Below are 25,785 nucleotides of genomic sequence, written 5' to 3'. Positions count from 1 at the left end.
CTTTTCCATTAAACATTCTTGTAGCCAGAATGCATTGAGAGGATAGAAATTTTTTCAGTCTTGTTCATTTACAGTCCAGTTTTCCAAATTCTCTTGTTTTTAAAGTAAGATTACTTTAATTTTATTTCCTTATCTCAACAGTTATGTTGGTATTTTTTTATCTTTCAAGCAGAGGAGATTGTTTTGAATTCTAGCATCAGTCCTTCAGAATTTCAGTAAAGGATACCAACTTTAACCAAATGTAATTAAATATCTAGTTTAAGTGTATCTTATCATTAAAAGGTTATTTATGTTTAAAATGCTGACCTTTCAGGATGTACACAAGAGTGTTCTAAAACAGAATTTCTGAACATTGGCCATGAAACCACTGTCTTGGCCTGACAAATGAATTGGAAATAAGCTACCCAACACTGGGAATGGGTCATTAATTTTAATCAAAGGTGATGCAGGAAGGCGAATGGGATGCATGACAATGTCAACAGCCCAGTGGATGTTAAGAGACCACACAGCCTTCCTTGTTACTTGGTTGGGCCATTAGTTGAGGTTGGGTGAAGACAGAAAGCCATGTCTGGAATTGAATGACCAGGTCACTCCAAAATCTAACAGAGAACTGCTCATTCAGAATCACATTGTAATGCCATTAGAAGTCAAGGACAGCTTTTAGAAAATATTGGAGGATTTTTCTTTTTTTTTTAAACCAAGCATCTAGCTAGTTTTTTCCAACTTTGACAAGCTGTTTTCCTGCCTCCTTTCCTCCTGAATGGCTCATTGATGTTTACAGAAGATCAAGAAATCGAACAGACTTAGAAAAAAAATCTCAAAGCCTGTTTGCTTTTCAGAATTACATATTGTTAGTTGTAAAACTGTGGTAAATGCCAGAAACAATAGCAGACCAAAGGTATTAAGCAGGGTAATTAATTCTCTGTGGGGATCTCATTGTCCCTTGTCTCTCTCTTATGTTCTTGTGTGTAGAAATAGTTTCACTAATTGAAACTAAACTTTCTTAATTGCCTTAATGAAAGCATTTGTTTTATAATTGTAAAAGCCAAAGTGCTTATGCCTTACTGTAAATTGTCAGTATGGGCTTGATAACATTAGCAATATTCATGATGGTGGAAACCTTTTAATCAGTAAGTATATTTCATTATTTTGAGTATATTTTCAATTATAAGAAAGGTAGCATATGACAGCTTGAATTAATGATGTTTATAATAAAGATATAAAAATGCAGAAGGGACAAAGAGACATTTTTATATCTCTACTTCAGGTTTGTGAAGAAAGTTCATTTATTCTGACACAGCACTGCATACATAAGAATGATATGTGTGACTGCATCAGTAATTTTTACACATTTTTAAGAAAGAAAAGCAATTATATTGCTGTCTTGTTAATGGCATACTGTGATAAGTAATAGTATTTGTTCTTCCTGTAGATGAAGATCAGCTTCGTGCAAGAGGTTATGACAAAACGCCTGACTTTATTTTACAAGTACCAGTTGGTAAGTCCTTAGACTCTGCTATGCATTTGTTTATAAAGTGATGTGTTTTTTCCCATAGCTTTTAAAAGTTTTGTTAATATAGCAAATGTTCCCAAAGAATCTGTATTAGCTTGATAATTTTATATTCAAATGTGTGAAATAATTGCAAAAGATTTTTAAGTGGCAGAAAATAATAGGTTCAGAAGAAACCTAAGCTTTAAAAACTTCTATGTTTAAGAAATAAGCATGTCTTCAAAAGACATTTTGGTTACCATTTTCAAGTCATTTCTCTATATATTGCATTTTTAAAACAGAGTTCTGTGGAAAAGCCAGGATCACTTTGGTTTGCTTTTGTATTACTTGTCAGTTTATACAGGCAATCTCAGAATAGGAGGGAGACTTTTGTAAATGACAAAAATAAAAGGGATGTGACTGTAGCATAAACGTTCCTTGCAACAAACAGGTACGATGTGTGGTTTTATAATTACATCCCTAGATGACGGTGAGGGTTAAGCCTCTCTTCATTAATGTGAAGCATGGAGAGACCCAGGCAGAGTCAGAATTTTCCATCTCCCCTTCCCTTTGCTCTGTATTCGTAATGCTTTGTTCCTTAGCTGTAGAAGGGCACATAATTCACTGGATTGAAAGCAAAGCCTCATTTGGTGATGAATGTAGCCACCATGCCTACCTGCATGACCAGTTCTGGAGCTACTGGAATAGGTAAGGCCCCATTATTTTTCTCTTAAGATAAACGATACTCTGCTGAAATTTCATTAGAAAAAAAATATTTTGTTTAGATGGTAAAAATGCTAGTAGCCTTTGTTTCTAGTAAATACGCAGACTTGATTAATGTATTCATTTCAGATAATTTCAACTTCTCTGCGTTCATAATGTTGCTTCACTTTTTAAAACAAAAAATCTATGCATGAGGTCAAAATTATTATATACTCCATTTTCCATTTTACAGTGATAATATTGGTGTCACTTAAAATATGAATAATAGAATGTGATATATATTATATTATTGACACTGACTTTTATCCTCTGGATGTGAAAGTTATGCCTTCTATCAGATCTTAAAAAAGTATTTTATCCTCAGCTCTCTGAGGAAAGTATCCAAACGATATGAAAGTCAAAACGAATTAACCTTCTAATGATAGAAAAGCATTTACCTACCAACTTAACCAACATTTCCAAAGGCATGGGAATCTCAGTGTCAAGAAAAAGATGGTGTTGGAGGAAGGGGGAGGATGCTATATTACTGAGTACCCCCTCATGTGTCTGGGCCTGCAGATTATCTCAGTTAATACTCACAAGAAAGTGTGATTTGGGGATAATGGGATTTTATTCACAAGATTATTTGGGATAATGGGATTTTATTCCCATTTTACAGATAAGGAAATAATATGCCTACAGCTAGTTATCATGCATTGTCTTGGTCACTTCTAAATCCATGCTATTTTTAGTACAGCTCTATTGATGTTTACAATACAACTGTTGAAACTTTGGCATTTGCTATTATTGGAGTCCTAAGCTTTCATATGGAGAAGGCAATGGCACCCCACTCCAGTACTCTTGCCTGGAAACTCCCATGGACAGAGGAGCCTGGTAGGCTGCAGTCCATGGGGTCGCGAAGAGTCAGACACAACTGAACGACTTCACTTTCACTTTTCACTTTCATGCATTGGAGAAGGAAATGGCAACCCACTCCAGTGTTCTTGCCTGGAGAATCCCAGGGACGGGGGAGCCTGGTAGGCTGCCGTCTATGGGGTCACACAGAGTCGGACACGACTGAAGTGACTTAGCATAGCATAGCATAAGCTTTCATATCACATATTTTTTACCCATTAGACCAGAAGGTGGGTCAAAGGGTAACCTTCCTAGATTAACTGTGTTCCTTGGTACTGAACAACTTTAAGAATACGATGGTAGGATGGCATTGGTTTGGGTCACTAAGGAAGGAGACAGTAACATCTATGGGCAGTAGTCTTACCCTGGAAGAAAACAGTGACAGTCTCCAGAATTTGGCATTATATTGTTACCCAGCTTTACAAAAGGCCAGTGGGCCTCGCCTGTAGCAGATGTGCTAAACTAAGCCCACTTTTTGCCATGGTAACAATGATCATGACAAAATGCTGAACGTAATGGCTTTCTTGATTTTCTTGTGTAATTGTGCGTAGCATCCGAGCTTTACTTTACAGGGATGGAGGAGGAAAGTGCAAAATGTTTTAGAAATCAATGCTGCTTCAGCGTTTCCTGTCTTTTATTCAGCCATTATTCAAATTAGCAGTAATGTGGTAAATTGAATTTCAGATTTTTAGCAATTTTATGATGAGTTGGAAATAGTAAAGAAAGCATCATTTTTGATAGTATAGGGAAAGCAATGACAAGAAAATCAAATTGTTTAAGTTTAGGTTGCTAAAGGATTTTTTTTTTTTTAACTGCTAAACTGAATCATTTTGCATCAAGACTGTCTTCCCACTTTGGTACTGGTCAAGCCTTTTATGAGAAACAATTAGAATTTGAATCCAAAATAGTGAAGCTTACTTAAAAATTCCAAAGGCATGTCTTCATTCTAAAACAACTCAGCTGTTGTCTACTCTGTGCTCAGCCCTCACCATTTTAGAGGCTGATTAAAATAATCAAATCACCTGTATGATAAACTATGGATTATTCACATGGCTGGAGGGGGTTCGGAGCAGTGGATGATTTAATAGTTTGATTTGGACGAAATTTTGGATTATTTTGTTGCATGCTGCTTTTTAAATTTTAATGATGTTTTATTTATATGGTTACTACCTTTGCTACAATTACTACTATTGGCTTATGTTTCTTAAACACTTTCTTTGAATGTATGCGTTATGTGGTAAGGGGAAGCCAGATTATTCAAGAGGGAAATGCTCTACACAGAAGTCACTGGTTTACCAAATGTCTGCAGAGAGGCCAAGAAAAGCAGGTCATACTGACATTCAATGTGGAACATAGAGGCATTTACTTGTAAGTAAGACTTGTCAGTGATGGGGCGTTTTGACTGAAGAAAAACTTAGCCCATTGACCAAAGTTTGGGAATCCTACATTTTTCATATTTTCACCTCAACACAACTCAACAGCAGTTGCTAAAATTCCTCAGAGTTGGAAGAAATTGTCTCTCCCACCTGTAGGTAACTTTTCAAGAGGGTGTTGGTTGCAGTTTGGGCTAATGGCTTTATTTGTGTAATAAGCCTCTGCTGCTGCTGCTGCTGCTGCTAAGTCGCTTCAGTCGTGTCCGACTCTGTGTGACCCCATGGACGGCAGCCTACCAGGCTCCCCCGTCCCTGGGATTCTCCAGGCAAGAACACTGGAGTGGGTTGCCATTTCCTTCTCCAATGCATGAAAGTGAAAAGTGAAAGTGAAGTCGCTCAGTTGTGTCCAACTCTTAGCGACCCCATGGACTGCAGCCTACAAGGCTCCTCCGTCCATGGGATTTTCCAGGCAAGAGTACTGGAGTGGGGTGCCATTGCCTTCTCTGAATAAGCCTCTAGTCAACATAAAACTGTTATCTAATGTCACACTGTTCTTAGATTTTCTTCCAGTTTTCTTGAGATATAATTGCCATACAGCCCTGTGTAAGTTTAAGGTGTATATATAGCATAATAATTTGACATACATACATCACGAAATGATTATCAGAATTGTCACCCTATTTTTAACATTGGATCCTATGATAAGACTGTTCAGTTAATGTTTGAAAAATCATAATCTTGTCTAAGCCTATTTTTCTATATAAATAACTGCAGAGCCCCGAAGTTTAGTGTAATATTTCTCTGAGTTTTCTTTTTATGTAAATTGATATTCTTACTCACCCTATAAGCAACTCCTGACAAAGTTGACCACACCCTCCCTCTTTGTTAAAGCTTTTTTTTGTGCTAAAAAGCTTCCAAGAGACATTCTTCTGAGATTTTTTTCCCTGACATTCCACCTGTGTATTCTTTCTCCTTTTCTGGTTCTTCGCCCTCTTCCCAGCTCTAGGCTTGAAGGCCCTGGAACTCAGCGCTCACCCTCCTCCCTCTTCTGTCTACATAGTTCCTGGGCGTTCCCTGGAGATCTCACCAGAGACAGTGGCTTTCTATTCCATCTCGTGCTGCTATCTCTAACTTTTATCCCCAGCCCTAAGACTTTCCCCCTAGTACACATTTGTTTGTCTAGCCAGCTGTCTGCTCAGTATCGCCTCCTGGATACCTAATAGATATCTCAGACTTTACATATCCAAAATTAAACTCTTGACTTTTCTCCTCAAGCTTATTAGCCTCTCGATGAGTGCCATCGCAATCTCTCCCAATACTCAAGCCCAAAACCCCAAGTATCATCACCAATTCACCGGCAGGTCCATTCAGCCCCGCCTTCCCACATCTCAGATTGCGCCCTGTGTCCCCACCCCGCCTGCTGTTGCCTCACGGTCTGTCGTCTTCTCTCGGACTATTACCACAGTTTCCAAAACTGGTCTTCTTACGTCAGCACTTGTACGCCTACGGTCAGAGTTTCATACCCTAGGCAGAGTGACTCTCGGAAAACATGAATCAGATTGTGTCACTTCCCTGCTTAACACTCTTCAGTGGCTTCCCACCACATTTAAAATGCAGTTGATATCCTAGAGGAGGGAGATGAGAGGGAGATTCAAGAGGGAGGGACACATGTACACCTGTGACTGATTCATGTTGGTGTATGGCAGAAACCAATACAATACTGTAAAGCAAATATTTACAATAAAAAATTAAAATACAATCCAAACTCTGTACCGTGACTTTCAGAGCCCTGTATGAACTGCCTCTCACCTCAGTCCTGGCCACACCTGTGGTCTCCCTTCACCTAGAGTGCTCTCTGTCTCTTAAACTTCCTTGGCAGCTTTCTCCACCTTCCTTGAGTGTACGCTGCTTGTTTCTACTTCAAGACCCTCACTCTGGCTAATCCTTCTGCTTGGAACTGTCTTCACTTGGATCTCCACATAGCTTGCCCTTTACAGTGCCATTCAGCTGTCTGCTCAAATTTCCCTCCTCAAGGGGACCTTCCCCAGCCACCCAGTCTAGATGGTGTCACCCTCAGGCATTTCTCTCCTCAGTCAGCTTTACTTTACTTCATAAAATTTACCCTTATCTGAGGGAATGAATAAGACTGTAGTTAGAAACACTGAAACACAAATTTACTTGGTTTGAAAGAGCTTTACCTTTTGTGTTGCTATTTCTAATTACTACATGTGTGCAGCTCATTCTTTTATAATCAAAACTTCAAGAATTTTTTCTATCTTAATTCACTTCAAACAAAATTTAAATTTTGCAATAGGCACCTTCTCTAAAATCAGATTAAGTATAGAACTTGAGCTGCCTTTCCGGCAAGTAGGCCCTCATCCCGGGTATGAACCTAGATTAACGAGCTCCTTAGAACTCTACAGTCCCCACTTCTGTGGGGTTTAAAGACTGCCTCTGAGAAGCAGCATTTGGGCCATAATAGAGCCCCAAATTACATAGGGCTATGTATACAGTTGCATAGAAAATACATGTATATTTACATATATCAGTGTGTGTGTATATATATGTGTGTGTGTATATATATATGTATGTATATATATATGTATATCAGAATATTTCAGACTACATATAAATACAAATTTATGCAGTTGACAACAAAAAAAATGCCCTATCATCCTACTATTCTAGTCAAAAGGTAGGTTCTTTGACAATTTGACCTACATTACTAATAGCATTTTTCATTTTCAGATGATGACAGGTAAAGAAAAAACTAATTCTATAGTCTGAGGCCAGAATACACATGGGTTCTAACTTGTGGCCTTTCAAAGAAGCAGAAGCAGACACCCTAGGCTCACTTGAGTGGTTGAAGATAAAATGGGTCAGTTTGGATGAAAACACCGATGAACCTAAATTACGAAGAGCCACATGCAACCATACGGCACATGAACCATGCCCAACAGCACCAAGTCAGGAACACGGAAGTCTCATTTGGAAGCTCAGCCCAGTCCCCTGCCATTCTGGGCACATTCTGACACACTATCATCAGTGGAGTCTTTTTAAAACCAAAGTGCACTTGGGAGCTGATACCTCTCTACTTCTCTCAAAGAAGATCTAAGCTTACTGACTGAAAAGAATAAGGCAAAGTTTTGTTTGAACATGATTTTACAATTCAACGATCCTTAATGTAATGGGAGAAATCTATCCTGTTCTTGGGTTTGAAGCCAGGCCTTACCACTCTCTGGATCCATTCCTGGAAACAGCTTGCTTAACCTCCCTGAGCCTTTGTTTTTCTTCCTCAATACAATGGGGTTAATAATACCTTCTTCACATATTCTTGTGAAGATCAGTTGTTTAATACATACAAATCACTTTCACAGTGCTTGGCAATCAACAGATGTACTCTCCTCTGTCTCTTTTTCCCGAGTATCATGGTCTGACGGAATGTAGAAATCTTCTCAGCAGATATTTTAATTTCCTTTTCTGCTAGATAAACTCCTATTCGGCTCACTTCAGCACTCAGCCTGACTGACATCTCTTTGGGAAACCTTCCTGTAGTTCAAGATTGGGTTCAGTGCCCCTCCTGTGTTTTCCTAATAATTTCATAGCATTTGTCAAATATTGTAATTGCTTGTTTACTTATCACCCTCCTCCAGTTAATATATTGAGTTCGGTCTTATCTGTTTTATCCATTGTCAAATGTCCAGAAGCCGGTGGGATGCCTGGCACATAGCTGCCAGTAGGTGGTCATAGATATTTATTGAACAGATGAGTATATGAATGAATTTTCTGATGCATAACAGACAACAACATTTTGAATCAACCAGTAAGAATTGTGTTAGACGTTGTGACATTAAAATGCAAAAGGAGGACTTCCCTCATGATCCAGTATTTGGAGCTCCACCGCGGGAGCATGGGTTTGATCCCTGGTCAGGGAACTAAGATCTTTCTTGCTGCACAGCACGGCAAGAAAGAAAAAATAAAAACACAACAGGGCCAAATTTTTTCTTTAAGAATGCCACTCTAAGTATGGGTAGGGGGGGAGGAAAATGCTTCATTTTTCTAGAAAACTTTTATAGGCTTTCCAGATGTATAGACTTTTGCAGATGTTTACCATGAACTATAGCATGTTTACTTACATACAGTTTTAAAATAGAAAATAACCAATAACTACATGGTAAATACTATGAAGCTTTTTAGGCGCATGTTTTTAATCTTAGATTGATTACTTGCTTTCACAAAACTTCAGCAAGGTAGATATCTTATTTGAGATTTGACATGAAATGCCTTAAAAATCCAAGAGTAGGAATAGAGACTTATGAACATAAGAATAGAGACCTATGTACAATGTGCCCAAATATTTAGGGTTATGTTTCAAGTTCAGTTCAGTTGCTCAGCCGTGTCCCACTCTTTGCGACCCCATGAATTGCAGCATGCCAGGCCTCCCTATCCATCATCAGCTCCCGGAGTTCACTCAAACTCACGTCCATCAAGTCGGTGATGCCATCCAGCCATCTCATCCTCTGTCGTCCCCTTCTCCTCCTGCCCCCAATCCCTCCCAGCATCAGAGTCTTTTCCAATGAGTCAATTCTTTGCATGAGGTGGCCAAAGTACTGGAGTTTCAGCTTTAGCATCATTCCTTCCAAAGAACACCCAGGACTGATCTCCTTTAGAATGGACTGGTTGGATCTCCTTGCAGTCCAAGGGACTCTCAAGAGTCTTCTCCAACACCACAGTTCAAAGGCATCAGTTCTTCAGTGCTCAGCTTTCTTCACAGTCCAACTCTCACATCCATACATGACCACAGGAAAAAACATAGCCTTGACTAGACGGACCTTTGTTGGCAAAGTAACGTCTCTGCTTTTGATTATGCTATCTAGATTGGTCATAACTTTCCTTCCAAGGAGTAAGCGTCTTTTAATTTCATGGCTGCAATCACCATCTGCAGTGATTTTGGAGCCCCCAAAAATAAAGTCTGACACTGTTTCCACTGTTTCCCCATCTATTTCCCATGAAGTGATGGGACCAGATGCCATGATCTTCGTTTTCTGAATGTTGAGCTTTAAGCCCACTTTTTCACTCTCCTCTTTCACTTTCATCAAGAGGCTTTTGAGTTCCTCTTCACTTTCTGCCATAAGGGTGGTATTATCTGCATATCTGAGATTTTATCCTGCATGAAGATCTGGAAATTCTGGTTTGCTTTAAGAATTCCTAGACTCCTTGGAGATCCATGCTGCAGGTGGCAGTGTAGACAGAAGTGGCCCCACTGCATAGCCCATCTCCCTTTTCTTATCACTTTTGGCTCCATCCTGGGTCTTCCCTGATGGCTTAGATGGTAGAGAATCTGAGTTCTATGCAGGAAACCTGGTTCAATTTCTGGATCGGGAAGATCCCCTGTTGAAGGGAACAGCTACCCACTCCAGTATTCTTGCCTGGAGAATTCCATGGACAGAGGAGGCTGGCGGGCTACAGTCCATAGGGTTACAAAGAGTCGGACATGACTGAGGAGCTACCACTAACACTTAGGCTCCATCCTACACCTGGAAAGGTTTCAAGCACACCCCAGCCTGCACATCCAGGTTCCATGTACCTTTCCACAAACTTCTGCTCTTGGTCATCTCTTAGGCCAGAGATGTACACTCTGGTGGTCTGCCCTCTTATCAAAAAGGCAGGCTCTAGGAATGATCTCAGAGCTCTTCAGTCAGGAAGTTCTGGGGTCCCTGGTAACACAGAGTGTGGCCTAGAAAGGTATTGGAGGGGAGAGACATCAGGTGATGTTCCCTTTGCTCCACAGACTCCTCACCCCTTATGTGTGTTTGTGTGTGTGTTAGTCCCTTAGTTGTGTCCTACTCTTTGTGACCGCATGGACTGTAGCCTGCCAGGCTCCTCTGTCCAGGGAATTCTCTAGGCAAGAATACTGCATCTTTACCATCTGAACCACCAAGGAAGCCCTGGGCTGGGGTTCAACCAGAGGAGGCCAGAGCAGAATCCTCTAAAGTATGGACCCCTCTTGACTGGGTCTAAAGGATAGTATCAAAGTAAGCAAGTATATTTGTCTTCCAAAGTCATTTCTTTGCTGGTATTAGGATATGAGGGGAGATGAGCACCAGAGGAAATAAAGTCTTGATCATATTTATGTCTCCCTGAAAAGATGAAGAGCTGAGTTCCATCTGTGGGATTTTTGAACCTTTGGCTCCAGAAAGTCTACTCTCCTAGAGGCAATGCTAAGCTAATACCTCTGCCACAAGAATTGATTTGACTTTAGTTCTTACCTCTAAGTATTTTTTTAAAGATTGGTTATCTACTCAATGGTTTACTGATTGCTTTCTCTGGTCTGTGCTAACCTGAGAGGTGAGGCATTTAGAATGGGGCTGCCCAGCAGTTAGACTCAAGGAAGGTATTTTTCAGAGGATGGCCAAAGTGTTTTTTTTTAATGAAGATACTTCCAGGAAGCCTGCAATTAGCCAAATCACAGATTTCCAGTTATTTCAGTCTTGTTAAAAACACATCTGTCTCAAGTTGGAGAATGAGCCTCAGTTATAAATGCTTTTGGAAACCTTCAATTACAGCAGCCTCAGAAAGCACTGCTGCTGTATACTAACAAGCAGTCCTCAGTAGCAACAAGAGACAGATTGACTAATAATTAGCAAATGTACTGCAGAAGGCCTCTCTAAAGGTAAAATATAATAATTTGCTTTTCCATTTCTTAGAGTGGAGCTGGTTGTGAGATATTGATGTCTCCTTGCTCCAAACAATACTTGACATTGTATTAGCCGGAGTAACCTTGAAATATTTTTTTTAAAGTGAAGGAAGTGTCTTCTGTGTATATAGTACTTTGAGTTTTCAAAACGTACCTTTTTTTTTTTTGCATTTGGAATGTGAATAGTAAGAACTTTCCCCATGAGGGAATTCATGTTTTCTGCCATTGTTAATTGTTTTCAGTGTTGACTTTAAATACAAAGCTAAATGAACTCTAGAAATGTTGTCTTAGGCTGCTGAAGTGATATTTGCAGTAAGGAGATGGTGGTTGAGGAAACTGGTATGAGTTAAAGAATTAAAGGGAAAAAATAGACTTATAAAGAAATATGAATGAATTGCAGTTCCTCAGAAAGATGTCTGATTGTTGTCTTCAGATATATGCAAGATTTTTTCTTTTTGGTTGGTTGAGCAGTTTTCCAAATCCAGGGACTTAAGAGTTGCAGAAAGGATGACTCTTCTTGCTAAACTATTATGATAGAGTTAATATGAGTCACGTATGTTTCCGAAGGTTTACCACAAATCCAAAGTTCTCTCAGGAGAAGATGAGCGCACGTTCTTCTACTCTGCCATCTTGTCAGAATAGTGATACCCCATGTCCAAGGCCAAAGGAGAAGCCCCTACAAGACGGTAGGAGGAGTGAAGTCACATTTAGAATCAAACCCCAGACCTGCCAGAAATGCTCAGAGGGCTCAAACAAGACCTTGTGCACACCAGGACCCAGAGGCCCCACAGAGACTGAGCCAGGCTTGCCTTCGAGTGTTTGAGTGTCTCCTGCGGAGGCATGGGTCAGCAGTGACTTGCCCCAGGGGCAGGGGCTCTGGCTGCAGCAGGCCTGGGTTACCCAGCCTGTGGCATAAGCCCTCTTGGAAGAGGTCACCATTAGCCCCTCCACAGAGACACCGAGCAGATGACCCACAAATTGCAGAACAATTATACCAAAGAAATTCTTGCACTGTGAAGAAAGTTCCAGGACACGCAACAGATTTCCCAACCTGGGGATCCAGCAGAGGGACTGAGAACCCCCAGGGAATTTGACTTTGGAAGTGAGTGGGAGATGGAGCCAGACTTGTCTGTGAGTGTCCAGGAGTCCAAACAACAGGGAGGGAAAACAGCGCAGCCCTTCAACAGAAAATTTGATTAAAGATTTACTGAGCCTGGCCCTGCCCATCAGAACAAGACCCAGTTTAGTCTCTCCCTTCAGGAAACTTACATAAGCCTCTTATCTTCATTCATCAGAGAGCAGACAATGAAAACCACAATCTCAGAAAACTAACCAAACTGATCACATGGACCTCGCTCCTGTCTAACTCAATGAAACTATGAGCCATGCTGTGTAGGGCCACCCAAGATGGACAGACAGGTCATGGTGGAGAGTTCTGACAAAACGTGGTCCACTGGAGAAGGGAATGGCAAACCACTTCAGTATTCTTGCCTTGAGAACCCCATGAACAGTATGAAAAGGCAAAAAAAATATGACACTGAAAGATGAACTCCCCAGGTCAAGATGCCCAATATGCAACTGGAGTAGAGTAGAGAAATAACTCAGAAAGAATGAAGAGATGGAGCCGAAGTGAAAACAATGTCCAGCTGTGGATGTGATTGGTGATGGAAGTAAAGTCTGATGCTGAAAAGAGCAATATTGCATAGGAACCTGGAATGTTAGGTCCATGAATCAAGGCAAATTAGAAGTGGTCAAACAGGAGATGGCAAGAGTGAACATTGATATTTTAGGAATCAGTGAACTAAAATGGACTTGAATGGGTGAATTTAATTAAGATGACCATTATATCTACTACTGTGGGCAAGAACCCCTTAGAAGAAATGGAGTAGCCCTCATCGTCAACAAGAGTCCTATATGCAGTACGTGGGTGCAATCTCAAAAACAACAGAATGATCTCGGTTCGTTTCCAAGGCAAACCATTCAATATCACAGTAATCCAAGTCTATGCCCCAACCACTAATACCGAAGAAGCTGAAGTTGAACAGTTATATGAAGACCTACAAGACCTTCTAGAACTAACACCCCAAACAGATGTCCTTTTCATCACAGGGGACCAGATTGCAAAAGTAGGAAATCAGAAGATACCTGGAGTAACAGGCAAGTTTGGCCGTGGAGTACAAAATGAAGCAGGGCAAAGGCTAACAGAGTTTTGCCAAGAGAAAGCACTGGTCATAGCAAACACTGTCTACCAACAACACAAGAGATGACCCTACAGATGGACATCACCAGATGGTTGACACCTAAATCAAATTGATTAAATTCTTTGCAGCCAAAGATGGAGAAGCTCTATACAGTCAGCAAGGAGAAGGTGATGGCACCCTACTCCAGAACTCTTGCCTGGAAAACCCCATGGACAGAGGAGCCTGGTAGGCTGAAGTCCATGGCGTCGCTAAGAGTTGGACACAACTGAGCGACTTCACTTTCACTTTTCACTTCCATGCGTTGGAGAAGGAAATGGCAACCCACTCCAGTGTTCCTGCCTGGAGAATCCCAGGGACGAGGGGAGCCTGGTGGGCTGCCATCTATGGGGTCACACAGAGTCGGACATAACTGAAGCGACTTAGCAGCAGCAGCAGCATATAGTCAGCAAAAACAAGACCAGGAGCTAACCATGGCTCAAATCATGAACTGCTTATTGCCAAATTCAGACTTAAATTGAAGAAAGTAGGAAAAACCACTAGACCATTCAAGAGGTATGACCCAAATCAAATCCTTTACAATTATAGAGTGAAAGTGACAAATGGATTCAAGGGATTCGATCTGATAGACAGTACCTGAAGATCTATGGATGGAGGTTCGTGACATTGTGCAGGAGACAGTGATCAAGACCATCCCCAAGAAAAGGAAATGCAAAAAGGCAAAATGGTTGTCTGAGGAGGCCTTACAAATAACTGAGAAAAGAAGAGAAGCTAAAGGCCAAGAAGAAAAGGCAAAGATATCCCCATCTGAATGCAGAATTCCAAAGAATAGCAAGGAGAGATAAAGCCTTCCTCAATGATCAATGCAAAGTAAATAGAGGAAAACAATAGAATGGGAAAGACTAGAGATCTCTTCAAGAAAATCAAAGATACCAAGGGAATGTTTCATGCAAGGATGGGCACAATAAAGGACAGAAATGGTATGGACCTAACAGAAGCAGAAGATATTAAGAAAAGGTTTGATATGTGGTTCAGTTCAGTCACTCACGCATGTCCGACTCTTTGTGACTGAAAGGACTGCAGCACACCAGGCCTCCCTGTCCATCACCAGCTCCCAGAGCTTGCTCAAACTCATGTCCATCGAGTCGGTGATGCCATCCAACCATCTCACCCTCTGTTGTCCCCTTCTCCTCCTGCCTTCCATCTTCAATCCCAGCAAAATGATCTTCATGACCAGATAAGCACGATGGTGTGATCACTCACTTAGAGCCAGACATCCTGGAATGCGAAGTCAAGTGGGCCTTAGGAAGCATCACTATGAACAAAGCTAGTGGAGGTGATGGAATTCCAGCTGAGCTTTTTGAAATTCTAAAAGATGATGCTATGAAAGTGCTGCACTCAATGTATCAGCAAATTTGGAAAACTCAGCAGTGGCCACAGGACTGGAAAAGGTCAGCTTTCACTCCAATCCCAAAGAAGGGCAATGCCAAAGAATCCTCAAACTACTGCACAATTGCATTCATCTCATAGGCTAGCAAAGTAATGCTCAGAATTCTCCAAGCCAGGCTTCAATAGTACATGAACCGTGAACTTCTAGATGTTCTAGCTGGTTTTAGAAAAGGCAGAGGAACCAGAGATCAAATTGCCAATATCCATTGGATCATTGAAAAAGCAAGAGAGTTCCAGAAAAACATCTACTTCTCCTTTGTTGACTACACTAAAGCTTTTGACTGTGTGGATCACAGCAAACTGGAAAATTCTTAAAGAGATGGGAATACCAGACTACCTGACCTGCCTCCTGAGAAATCTGTGTGCAAGTCAAGAAGTGACAATTAGAACCAGACATGGAACAACAGACTGGTTCCAGATTGGGAAAGGAGTACATTAAGGCTGTATATTGTCACCCTGCTTATTTAACTTATATGCAGAGTACATCATGAGAAATGCCGGGCTGGATGAAACACAAGCTGGAATCAAGATTGCCAGGAGAAATATCAATAACCTCAGACATGCAGATGACACCACCCTTATGGCAGAAAGTGAAGAGGAACTGAAGAGTCTCTTGTTGAAAGTGAAAGAGGAGAATGAAAAGCTGGCTTAAAACTCAACATTCATAAAACTAAGATCATGGCATCCAATCCCATTACTTCATGGCAAATAGATGGGGAAACAGTGAAAACGGTGAGAGACTGTTTTTATGGGTTCCAAAATCACTGCAGATGGTTACTGCAGCCTTGAAATTAAAAGGCACTTGCTCCTTTGAAGAAAAGCTGTGACCAACCTAGACAGCATATTAAAAAGCAGAGATATTACTTTGCCAACAAAGGTCTGTCTAGTCAAAGCTATGGTTTTTTTTAGCAGTCATGTATGGATGTGAGAGTAGGCCATAAAGAAAGCTGAGTGCTGAAGAATTGATGCTTTTGAACTGTGGTGCTGGAGAAGACTTTTGAAAGTCCCTTGGACTGCAAGGAGATCCAACCAGTCTATATCCTAAAGGAAATCAGTCCTGAATATTCATTGGAAGTACTGATGTTGAAGCTGAAACTCCAATACTTTGGCCACCTGATGTGAAGAACTGACTCATTGGCAAAGACCCTGATGCTGAGATTGAAGACTGAAGGTAGGAGGAGAAGGGGACAACAGAAGATGAGATGGTTGGATGGCATCACCAACTCGATGGACATGAGTTTGAGCAAGCTCTGGGAGCTGGTGATGGACAGGGAGGCCTGGTGTGCTGCAGTCCATGGGATCACAGAGTTAGATGCAACTGAGCAACTGAACTGATGATAAACTGATGATATTTGATTTGCTAAAAATTCATTAAGAAATTTTACATCTGCTTTCATGAGAGAGATTTCTCAGTGATTTACTCTTTCTTCTGAACTCTTTGCCTGGTTTTGGCACTATGGTAGCCTTATAGTATGAGTTGGGAAGTAGTCCTTTCTTGATTTTCTGGAAAAGTTTGTGTAGAATTGTTATTTCTTCATTAACTATTGGGTTCAGTTCAGGTCAGTCGCTCAGTCATGTCCGACTCTGTGACTCCGTGGACTGCACCCCTCCAGGCCTCCCTGTCCATCACCAACTCCTGGAGTTCACTCAAATTCATGTCCATCGAGTCGGTGATGCCATCCAGACATCTCATCCTCTGTCGTCCCCTTCTCCTCCTGCCCCCAATCCCTCCCAGCATCAGAGTCTTTTCCAATGAGTCAGCTCTTCGCATGAGGTGGCCAAAGTATTGGAGTTTCAGCTTCAACATCAGTCCTTCCAATGAACACCCAGGACTGATCTCCTTTAGGATGGACTGGTTGGATCTCCTTGCAGTTCAAGGGACTTTCAAAAGTCTTCTCCAACACCACAGTTCAAAAGCATCAATTCTTCAACACTCAGCTTTCTTCATAATCCAACTCTCATATCCATATACTACTACTCCCAGTCAAATGATCTGGTGATATTTTTTGTGGGAAGATTTTAAACTGACTAAAATTGATTGATATAGGGATTCAGGTTATCTATTTTTTTCTTGAGTGAACTTTGATACTTTGTGCCTTTTAAAGAGTTTATTCATTTTATTTAAGTTGTGGAATATATTAGTATAAACTTGCTGAGAATGCTCCTGTATTCTTTTAATAGCTGTAGAATCTGTAGTCGTGTCACCTTATTCATTCCTGATGTTGATAATTTTGTCTACTTTTCCAGATCTATCTGCCTAGAGCTTTATCAATTTTACTGGCCTTCTGAAAAAATGAATATTTTGTTTTACTGACTTTTTCCTGTTGGTTTTCTTTTGTCTTTTTCATTGATTTTTAATCTGATTGTTACTGTTCCCTATTTTAGCTTCTATTTGCTCTTTTCTGTTTCTAGTTTTCTAAGATGGAGCCTGAGGTTATTTATTTGAAATCATTCTCTTTTACCAGTAAAAGCAATTTAGTGCTAAAATCACCTCAAAGTACTGCTTTAGCTGTATTGCAGAAAATGTTATATGTTGTATTTTTATTTGGTTCCAAATATTTTCTTTTTTTTTTTTTCTTTCTCCATTTTGTTTTCCAAATACTTTATTTTTATTTCTTCTTTGACTCAGTCTATTTAGAAGAATGCTCTGTTTTGTTTCCAAATATTTGGAACTTGTTCACATGTCTTCCTGTTATTGGTTATTAATTTAATTTCATTAAAGTCAGAAACAAACTTGAATCCTTTTAAAATTATTGATACTTCTTTTATGACAAATTTTAATTGCCTGGTCTTCCCATTTTCCCAGTTTCTTATTCTCAACTCTGAGAGAGACTCCTGGACTTCACTGAGGTTCTTCCTCCCGACATTGTAGCATGGAAACATTCTCCAGGCAGCAAGTTGGGAATTCAAAGTGCTTGCCTCTTTCCTTGCCCATCATTCAGGGGTGACTGTCCGTCACTGGTTGGTGTCTGTTGTTAGCTATTTTGTTTGTTTGTTTTTTAGGTATTTCCAGCAGGAAGATAAATGTAGTCCCTGTTACCTCATCTTGGCTCCAAGTACATGTCTTCTCAATTATGATTTTTAACAGAATTTAACACACTGTAAACCAGTTTGTCTTGTTTAACATTAACCTTGTAATCTTACTGATGCTATTTTAGACTTCATTCTCATCCTAAGCAAATCTTCTTAAGCATTGAGTATGAATAGAATGGGCTTCCCTGGTGGCTCAGTGGTAAAGAAACCACCTGCAGGAGACGTGGGTTTGATTCTCTGGGTCAGGAAGCTCCCCTAGAGAAGGAAATCACGACCCACCCCGAGATTCTTGCCTGGGAAATCCCATGGACAGAAGGAGCCTGGTGGGCTACAGTCCATGGTTCACAAAAGAGTCAGACCCTACTTAGCAATTAAAACAACAACATGAATAGAATAATTTTTGAGCGAGTGCTGTGGAAACCTTAAAATTTCTTTCTTTTGGTATCTGTTTCTCAAACAGTCATCTATATATTCTCGGTCTTTTGCCTAGCCTTCTGAGAGTTGGAATGGAATTTTTAGTCACTACTTTTTGCCCAACAAAAGAGAAGGTTTTTTTGTATCATTAAGGCCAAAGATTGGATAATAAGCTTATGGTTGTTAGAAAGCCGCTTTCTTTGGTCATCTTTTGATAGCACCCACTAAGGGTGTCTGCTGCCTCTTTGACTGAAATAGAGCTAGCCATCTTTTGATGAGATAGAGTCCTGTTCACAGAAGTTATGCCTGTCCTCTTTCTTTTCTCTCCCTCTATATGTAAGGAACAATGTTTTTCCATTTTTGACCATCTTCTGTCATCCAGCTTCTGGGATGGGTGAACTGTACAGGTGATAAGGCTGCATTGCTGTTGCTCATTCTCTTCTCACACATGTGCAGTATGGAAAATGAGCCATGAATATAATTTTCATGTCTCAGACTCTTCTTCTCATAATACAGAAATATATATGCATACATAATGGCTATGGTAAGCATCCTTTCCCTTTAATTTCTAATTGACCCTGGAAGTCGTGTTCTTATGAAAATTAAGTCTTCTATACGAATTCTGTTATCTATTAACATGTCACTTTATTCTTTCTTTTTTTTCTTTTTCTTGTCCTCTCCTTTACATTCTTAATATACTTTTATGGTTTGTGTGAATTCTACTTTATTGGGTTTACTCCCTTCTCTTACTGAATCACTTACATTGAGATGCTTCCTGTATTTTCAGTTCAGTTCAGTTCAGTCACTCAGTTGTGTCTGACTCTTTGCCACCCCATGAACCATAGCACGCTAGGCTTCCCTGTCCATCACCAACTCCCGGAGTCCACCCAAACCCATGTCCATTGAGTCGGTGATGCCATCCAACCATCTCATCCTCTGTCATCCCCTTCTCCTCCTGCCTTCAATCTTTCCCAGCATCAGTCTTTTCCAATGAGTCAACTCTTCACATCAGGTGGCCAAAGTATTGGAGTTTCAGGTGCAACATCAGTCCTTCCAGTGAACACCCAGGACTGATCTCCTTTAGGATGGACTGGTTGGATCTCCTTGCAGTCCAAGGGACTCTCAAGAGTCTTCTCCAACACTACAGTATTTTGCTCACCCTTATTTTCTCATAAAAATTCTTCCAACGAGGTATCTTATTAACCCCTTCCTGCTTCTCCTTCTGTTTTCCTTTTTTTCATTTCCTTCACTTCTGTATCTGGCAACTTTGCTATCATCACCACCTCTCCATTTTAAATTCAGTCTTAACAGCATTGCTGATAACACATTTTAAGTGATCATAAATTCAAAATTCATACAAAATTCTTTTATTTAGAAGAGAGGATTTTTTAATTCAAAGATCATCTATTTTTGTAAATATGAGCTTGTCACAGTTGTCCTTGATAGTTTTGGCTGGAATACTTTCAGAGCACTGTATATTGATTATGGAAGTGGTGAAAAGGAAGTCATTGGTTGTGTGCACAGGTCAGGTATATGAAATCATATTGAGCTCAACACTAGAGCGAAATACTTGATCAGCCCCAATTGGTTTTCATTGTTTAATATGAAATACATATTTTTACCACTACATGTTTCTAACTCAACACATTGTAGGTCCCTAGGTAGTAACACAAATAGTAGATACTGAGCAGCACAGATACTGAGCTCCTTCTATATAGAGGCAGTATATTTTATATTTATATATATATATATATACACACATATATATATATATATTACATATTTCAGAGGGTACAAAGATAAGCAACACCTAACTTTGCTTTCAAGGAATTTAATTCAATCCAGTAGTCATATACAGATATGAGGATTGAACCATAAAGAAAGCTGAGAGCCAAAGAATTGGTGCTTTCGAATTGTGGTGCTGGAGAAGACTCTTGAGAGTCCCTTGGACAGCAAGGAGATCAAACCAGTCCATCCTAAGGAAAATCAACCCTGAATATTCACTGGAAAGACTGATGCTGAAACCAAAGCTCCAATACTTAGGCCATCTGATGCAAAGAGCTGACTCACTGGTAAAGACCCTGATGCTGAGAAAGAGGGCAGGAAGAGAAGCAGGTGACAGAGGATGAGATGGTTGGATTACATCACCAACTCAATGGATATGAGTTTGAGCAAGCTCCAGGAGATAGTGAAGGACAGGGAAGCCTGGATTGCTGCAGTTCATGGGGTCACAAAGAGTTGGACACAACTTAGCATCTGAACAACAAGTAGGGAAACAATATGTACATAAATCACAAAAATAGGTAACATTGAGCACTAACTATATTCTAGGATCTGGTTTAAGCACTGTTATGTATTATCCTTTTTGATCCATATAACAGTCCTATGAAATCAATACTGGGTTTTTATGCTCATTTCATATGAGAAAGTTGAGGCATAGAGAGGTTGAGTGCCCAGGTCAAAGTAATATACCTGGAAAACCAGGAGAGATTTTTGAATAGACGAGTGGCATGGTCAGGCTTGAACTTCAGGATAGATATAGCAATGGTCGGGGTAGACAGAAGCAAGAAGTTGGAAACTGGAACACAACTGCTATTCCAGTCATTTGTGTTGGAATAACCCATTAATTCCTGAACTATAATGATGGTGGTGGAAATGGAAAGAGACTATATGGACTTACAGAGATAAGAAAGAATCTGACGAGTTGATTAAATGATGTTGTTTTGGGCAGTGTGAAACAGTGATAATTTTGAGGTTTTGGTATTGGTATTGGGGAGAACAATGATGCTCTTAAGGAACTGAGAATAGAAAATAACTTAGGTTAGTTATACTGCAGTTGTGATGCTTAGAGGTTTCCAAAGGCAACTGGTTTGTGGGATGGGGTCGTGAAGATTCCCTGGAGAAGGAAATGGCAACCCACTCTAGTATTCTGGCATGAAGAATTCTATGGAGAGAGGAGCCTGGTGGGCTCCACGGGGTCGCAGAGAGTCATACACTACTGAGTAACTAACACTTTCACTTTTCATAATAAAGCTTAGGGAATTGAGTATTATTTTTACAGTGAATAAAATTTTTTTCTAAATTTATAACTCTCAATATTCATCTCTTACATTGAAACATTTCTAAAGTAATTTGTCTAGTTGCATTGAATCTGATTATTTGCAGAATTGATAGTTAACATCAGTTTCTGTCAAGAGTTATATGGGTTGAGAAACTTGTACCAAATTGTAAGAACCTAGGGCTTTTAACAATCATGCTTGAAAGAAACCTTGGGAGTTGCATTTGTCAAGCAGCTAGGAAAACCATTCATGCATACCCCGCGTCCAAAGCTCCACAGGCAGCCCAAACGTGAAGAACTGAAAGGTCATTCTTCTTCCTGCGGTGTGATGGTTTGTTGACATATTTTGACACACCAATACAATGCTGAAAGGATCCAACCTTCCTGCAGTACTGGAGGACTCAGGTCTGGACAGAGTACCTGACACTCAATGCATTGCTTTCTTCACCTTTCTCCCCCTCCATAGATAAACTTGTTCTTCAAACATGAAATGCTGCCTTCACTGCAGAAATATAACAAATTTTAAATGAAGATAAGTGATTGCTTTTTAAATGTCTTGAGCTTTGTTTTTTCCAGTTACCATCAAGCTGAAAACTTTACTTGGACCTATTCATGCTATTAATTCAAATGAATTTGTTTTTCAAAATGATAAATGTGAATGGAGATTATTAATGCTTGAGAGACCGAAACTAAACAAATGAAGAGGTCTCTGTGCTATAATATGTTTTGCAGTCTTCATCGTTGCAATAGAAACCAGTTTATTAGAGTTCATATGTTTGAAGATTACCTCTAAAGTGCAGATGTTTTAATTTACATACAGGTAAATCTTAGGTAGCTTTCGAAGTGGTTGCCTCAGAAGTACATCGTATGTTAAGAGGTTGAAGGGTTAGGTTAAAACCAGAGAGCTGTCAAAAGAGTTTTCTGTCATATGTAAATGTATTTTGTGTTAGGATTATATACTGTGAAAAGGAGCTTTGGTTAGTTACCATTAATGCAATATCATGGTGATGTGAGGATGGAAATAAAAAATATTTACCATAATGAATTTATACCATTAATGAAATATAAAAGTAGTAGGCTAAAGTACCTCTTAATCGGGAGCAGCTATTCAGAAAGATTTTCTTGCTGTCTCCACAACTAGTAAATATAAAGTGGAATAATATTCTCCAAGCATTTAGAATGCACTTTGCAAAATGTGAAAAGTTTTATGTATTTGTCATAATATTGGAAAAGAGTATTCAAGTATTTCAGTGATATTGTTTCCAAATGTGATAATTGTCTGCCAAATTAAAATACTTCCATCCAAGTTAAATATTTTAGTGGCATACCTAAAATTAAGATGGAAATTTTAAAGTACTAAATTGTTTCAAACTATTACCTATCTTACATAATCTTTGAAGTTTCCAGTTAGCACCCTGAGCCTCATGCATCTTTGTTGGATTTGTTTCCCTTTCTGTTTTCTCCGTGCTTCCAAAAGTTGTCATGTCACTGGAAACCAAACCCCAGTACCGACAGAGCACTTTCGGCTCCCACCTAGATTACCACCAGGCTTCAATTCCAATTGCCTCAATCAGGTTAGACCTCTAAGAAGTTTGTGTGTTCTGAGAGCTGACAGCCCTGATCCTGGTCTGCCTGCCCAGGATCTGGTCACACAGGCTCCCCTGTGCCAAAATGTGGCCACCATCCCAGACCTTACCTTTCAGGATTTTATGTAATTTTTTGTTGACACATATATCTGCCCTTGCAGATGTACTTCTCATTGTAGTCTCTGTCTACATAAGAATAGTTGAAAACCTCTTTTTGCGTAAATGTTACATAGGTTAATTTTACTTCTCAATGACAGATTTTCCTGCTGAAACTCAAGTGGTGAAAATCTTTTCTGTTTTCTAACCATTCTCCATGAAACCTTATAACCCCCACACCCAACATGTGGGGACATGCACATATGTGCATGCACATGTGCACATGAGCACACACTTCTCACAAATTGCTTTGAACACACAGCAAATCTGTTTGAAATGACAGGGAAAGGGTTAAGTCCTGACAATCTTTTTACTAGATTTATTAGTGACTTAATGTCTACACACGTCTTTCTTTAAATTTACCCCTAGGTACCCAGGCATAAATTAACCCGATTGTTTCTAATATTATACCACTTTACAAACATGTTTTCCTCAGAAAGTACACCACGAACTTCTATTGTTTTGCCAAGTTCCTGGAATTCTTTTATAAATTGTTAGTAAAATTTCTTTCATTTTGGTGAGAAAAAATATATTCTATCAATTACTTTAAAAAGCAATAATTCATTAGAGTTGATCATAAATGTCAGGAAGCAAAGACCCAGCTGAAGCATTTTGTCACTAATCATGCTGTTTTTCTTCTAATTAGTTAATTTACATTTTACAAATTAAGGGTAAAATCCAGACAGAAGATAACATCATAGCTTTAACTGACCTATATTTGTATCTGCCAAATTTAAGTTAATTAGAAATGTAGATGCTGTTTGTTTTAGTTGTCAGAAAAGCTCATCTTTTTTCCTTAAAAAAAAAAAGTAGACACACTTTTTTCCCCCCTCAGCATTTATCATCTAAATAATAGTCTTGCCAAGATGGCAGCCTCATAATAAACTCTTTTCAGTGGAGTGATGGGTAATGAAGCTTGCTTGTGAAGGCAGCGAAAAATGTTGTCTGGCCAAATGCATGAATATGATGGCTAGAGAATCAGTGGACTTTCTCAGTCATCAATCTTTTTAGTAGCCTCTTATACATCTGAATATTTTGATAGATGATCTAATAATTGAGTTATCTATCTTTCTAACTATCAGAGTTGCATAAAAATTATTTTCACATGCTACTGAATATTAAATATATTAGGCATCCAGTAAATTTTTCATAAAAAGGGCCAAAAGGTGAAAGATTTTTGTTATTCTATAAATACCGCTTAATACATTGAATGTTAAGCCCTCTGAAAACTTCCAACTCTTTAATTTCTTTTGTGAGAAGCAGATACATACTTAAAAAGGAGGACATGCCCATTGTAAGCAGGGCATAGAGTAGTTACTGTAGCTAATGAAAGGTAAACGCTGATAACACACAGATGCAACCCAGCAGTGTAAAATAGAATGCCCTTGCTGATCTAACCCTAGTGACGTATTTAACACTAGTAACACAAATTTTCCATACTGCCTTTCCAGGTAGCTCAGTGGTAAAGAATCTACCTGCCAGTGCAGGAGCCACAGAGGATATAGGTTCAGTCCCTGGGTCGGGAAGATCCCCTGGAGAAGGAGATGGCAACCCAGTCCAGTATTCTTGCCAGGATAATCCCATGGACAGAGGAGCCTGGCTGGCTACAGTCCATTGGGTCTGAAGAGTTCGACACGACTGAGCGCGCGTGCGCGTGCACACACACACACACACACACACACACACACACACTTTCCTTACAAGCAGCAGAAAGGATGTGAGTGCAAAGAGAGACCATGTGTTTTCAATGTTTTCGTCAACTAGGGAGGAAGGTGATCCTACCAAAAAGGGAAGCTTGCATATCAGCTGCCTGCCTAACATTTCACCTGATGACCCAAGCTACCCCAGTATACTTTGCATGCAATAGGTAGTTCTTTTCCCCCATATAACTTTATATTGTGTTTTCTTTGGTCATACACCATGCTGACTATTAAAAGTTTATCAACAAGTGTGCTTCACTGGGATTGAAAAGCAGCAAGGAAAATTGGCAGAAAACAGATCTCTTGCAGAGTAGGCTTCCTCCCCAACCACCACCCGCACTTCTTCAAGGTGACCTTGCGGGGATGACTTCCCAGTAACCAGCATTAAAATAGTTCTGCCCTGACAGAGCAGGCATTTGTTGCACGTCTGAAGGGTTACTAATCCTGTGCATCTTAAAAGGCACTCAGATGAACAGAGCCTTGTAAATTGGATTTCTATTAGCCAGACCTGATGATAGCTCTTCATCAGTGGAATGGGAGGAAGTGCTATCAATAGCCCCAGCTCTAAATATCTTTGTTTTTTTTAATGCCATACTTATTTTGGGGCCCTCTCCAAAATGGTGATGAATGCTAGAATCACCAGAATTGATTGTATTTAAGGTTTTAAATAAACCCTTACAATCTAGACAACAGCTATTTTTAAATGCTTTGCAACCTGAAAAGCGTTTGGAACAAAAGTCAAAAACATAACAGTCAGAAAGGAGTATGGTGAAAATGTCTTAAGCCTTGCTCTCGTTATAGTTCCCCACATTGATTTCAACTCACAGTTTTGCTATTCATAAAAATTTGGGATGATAGACTGTCTTTCTCTTCATTTTCTGCATTGAAAATAATAATTGAGAAGGATAAAGCCAATTGTGGAAAACACTCAGTGGGTTTCATCTGAGGAACATTTCTTGGTTTTAAGAATTTTGCTTTTATAATTTGAGATTGGATAAAAGCTAGTGCTTGTTTT

The 25,785-nt window shown here is 39.7% G+C and overlaps 1 protein-coding gene across 8 annotated transcripts in view; it reads left to right on the top strand.

The window, feature by feature from the left end:
- CDIN1 (CDAN1 interacting nuclease 1) overlaps positions 1-25,785 on the top strand; it is a 278,150-nt gene that overhangs the window by 122,269 nt on the left and 130,096 nt on the right. For 7 of the 8 annotated variants that reach the window (XM_006058058.4, XM_006058054.4, XM_025295958.3 and 4 more), the window contains exons 9-10: positions 1,433-1,498; positions 2,092-2,197. In XM_006058058.4, coding sequence (XP_006058120.1) covers positions 1,433-1,498; positions 2,092-2,197 — 172 coding nt within the window. Of the gene's footprint in view, positions 1-1,432; positions 1,499-2,091; positions 2,198-7,227; positions 8,968-25,785 lie in introns of those variants that run through there. The other variant, XM_006058059.3, reaches the window with a different exon arrangement.

The sequence above is a fragment of the Bubalus bubalis genome, chromosome 11, assembly GCF_019923935.1.
Source record: "Bubalus bubalis isolate 160015118507 breed Murrah chromosome 11, NDDB_SH_1, whole genome shotgun sequence".
NCBI lineage: Eukaryota > Metazoa > Chordata > Mammalia > Artiodactyla > Bovidae > Bubalus > Bubalus bubalis.
The sequence above is the reverse complement of the archived record's forward strand: the minus strand, read 5'-3'. Positions and strand labels throughout refer to the sequence as shown.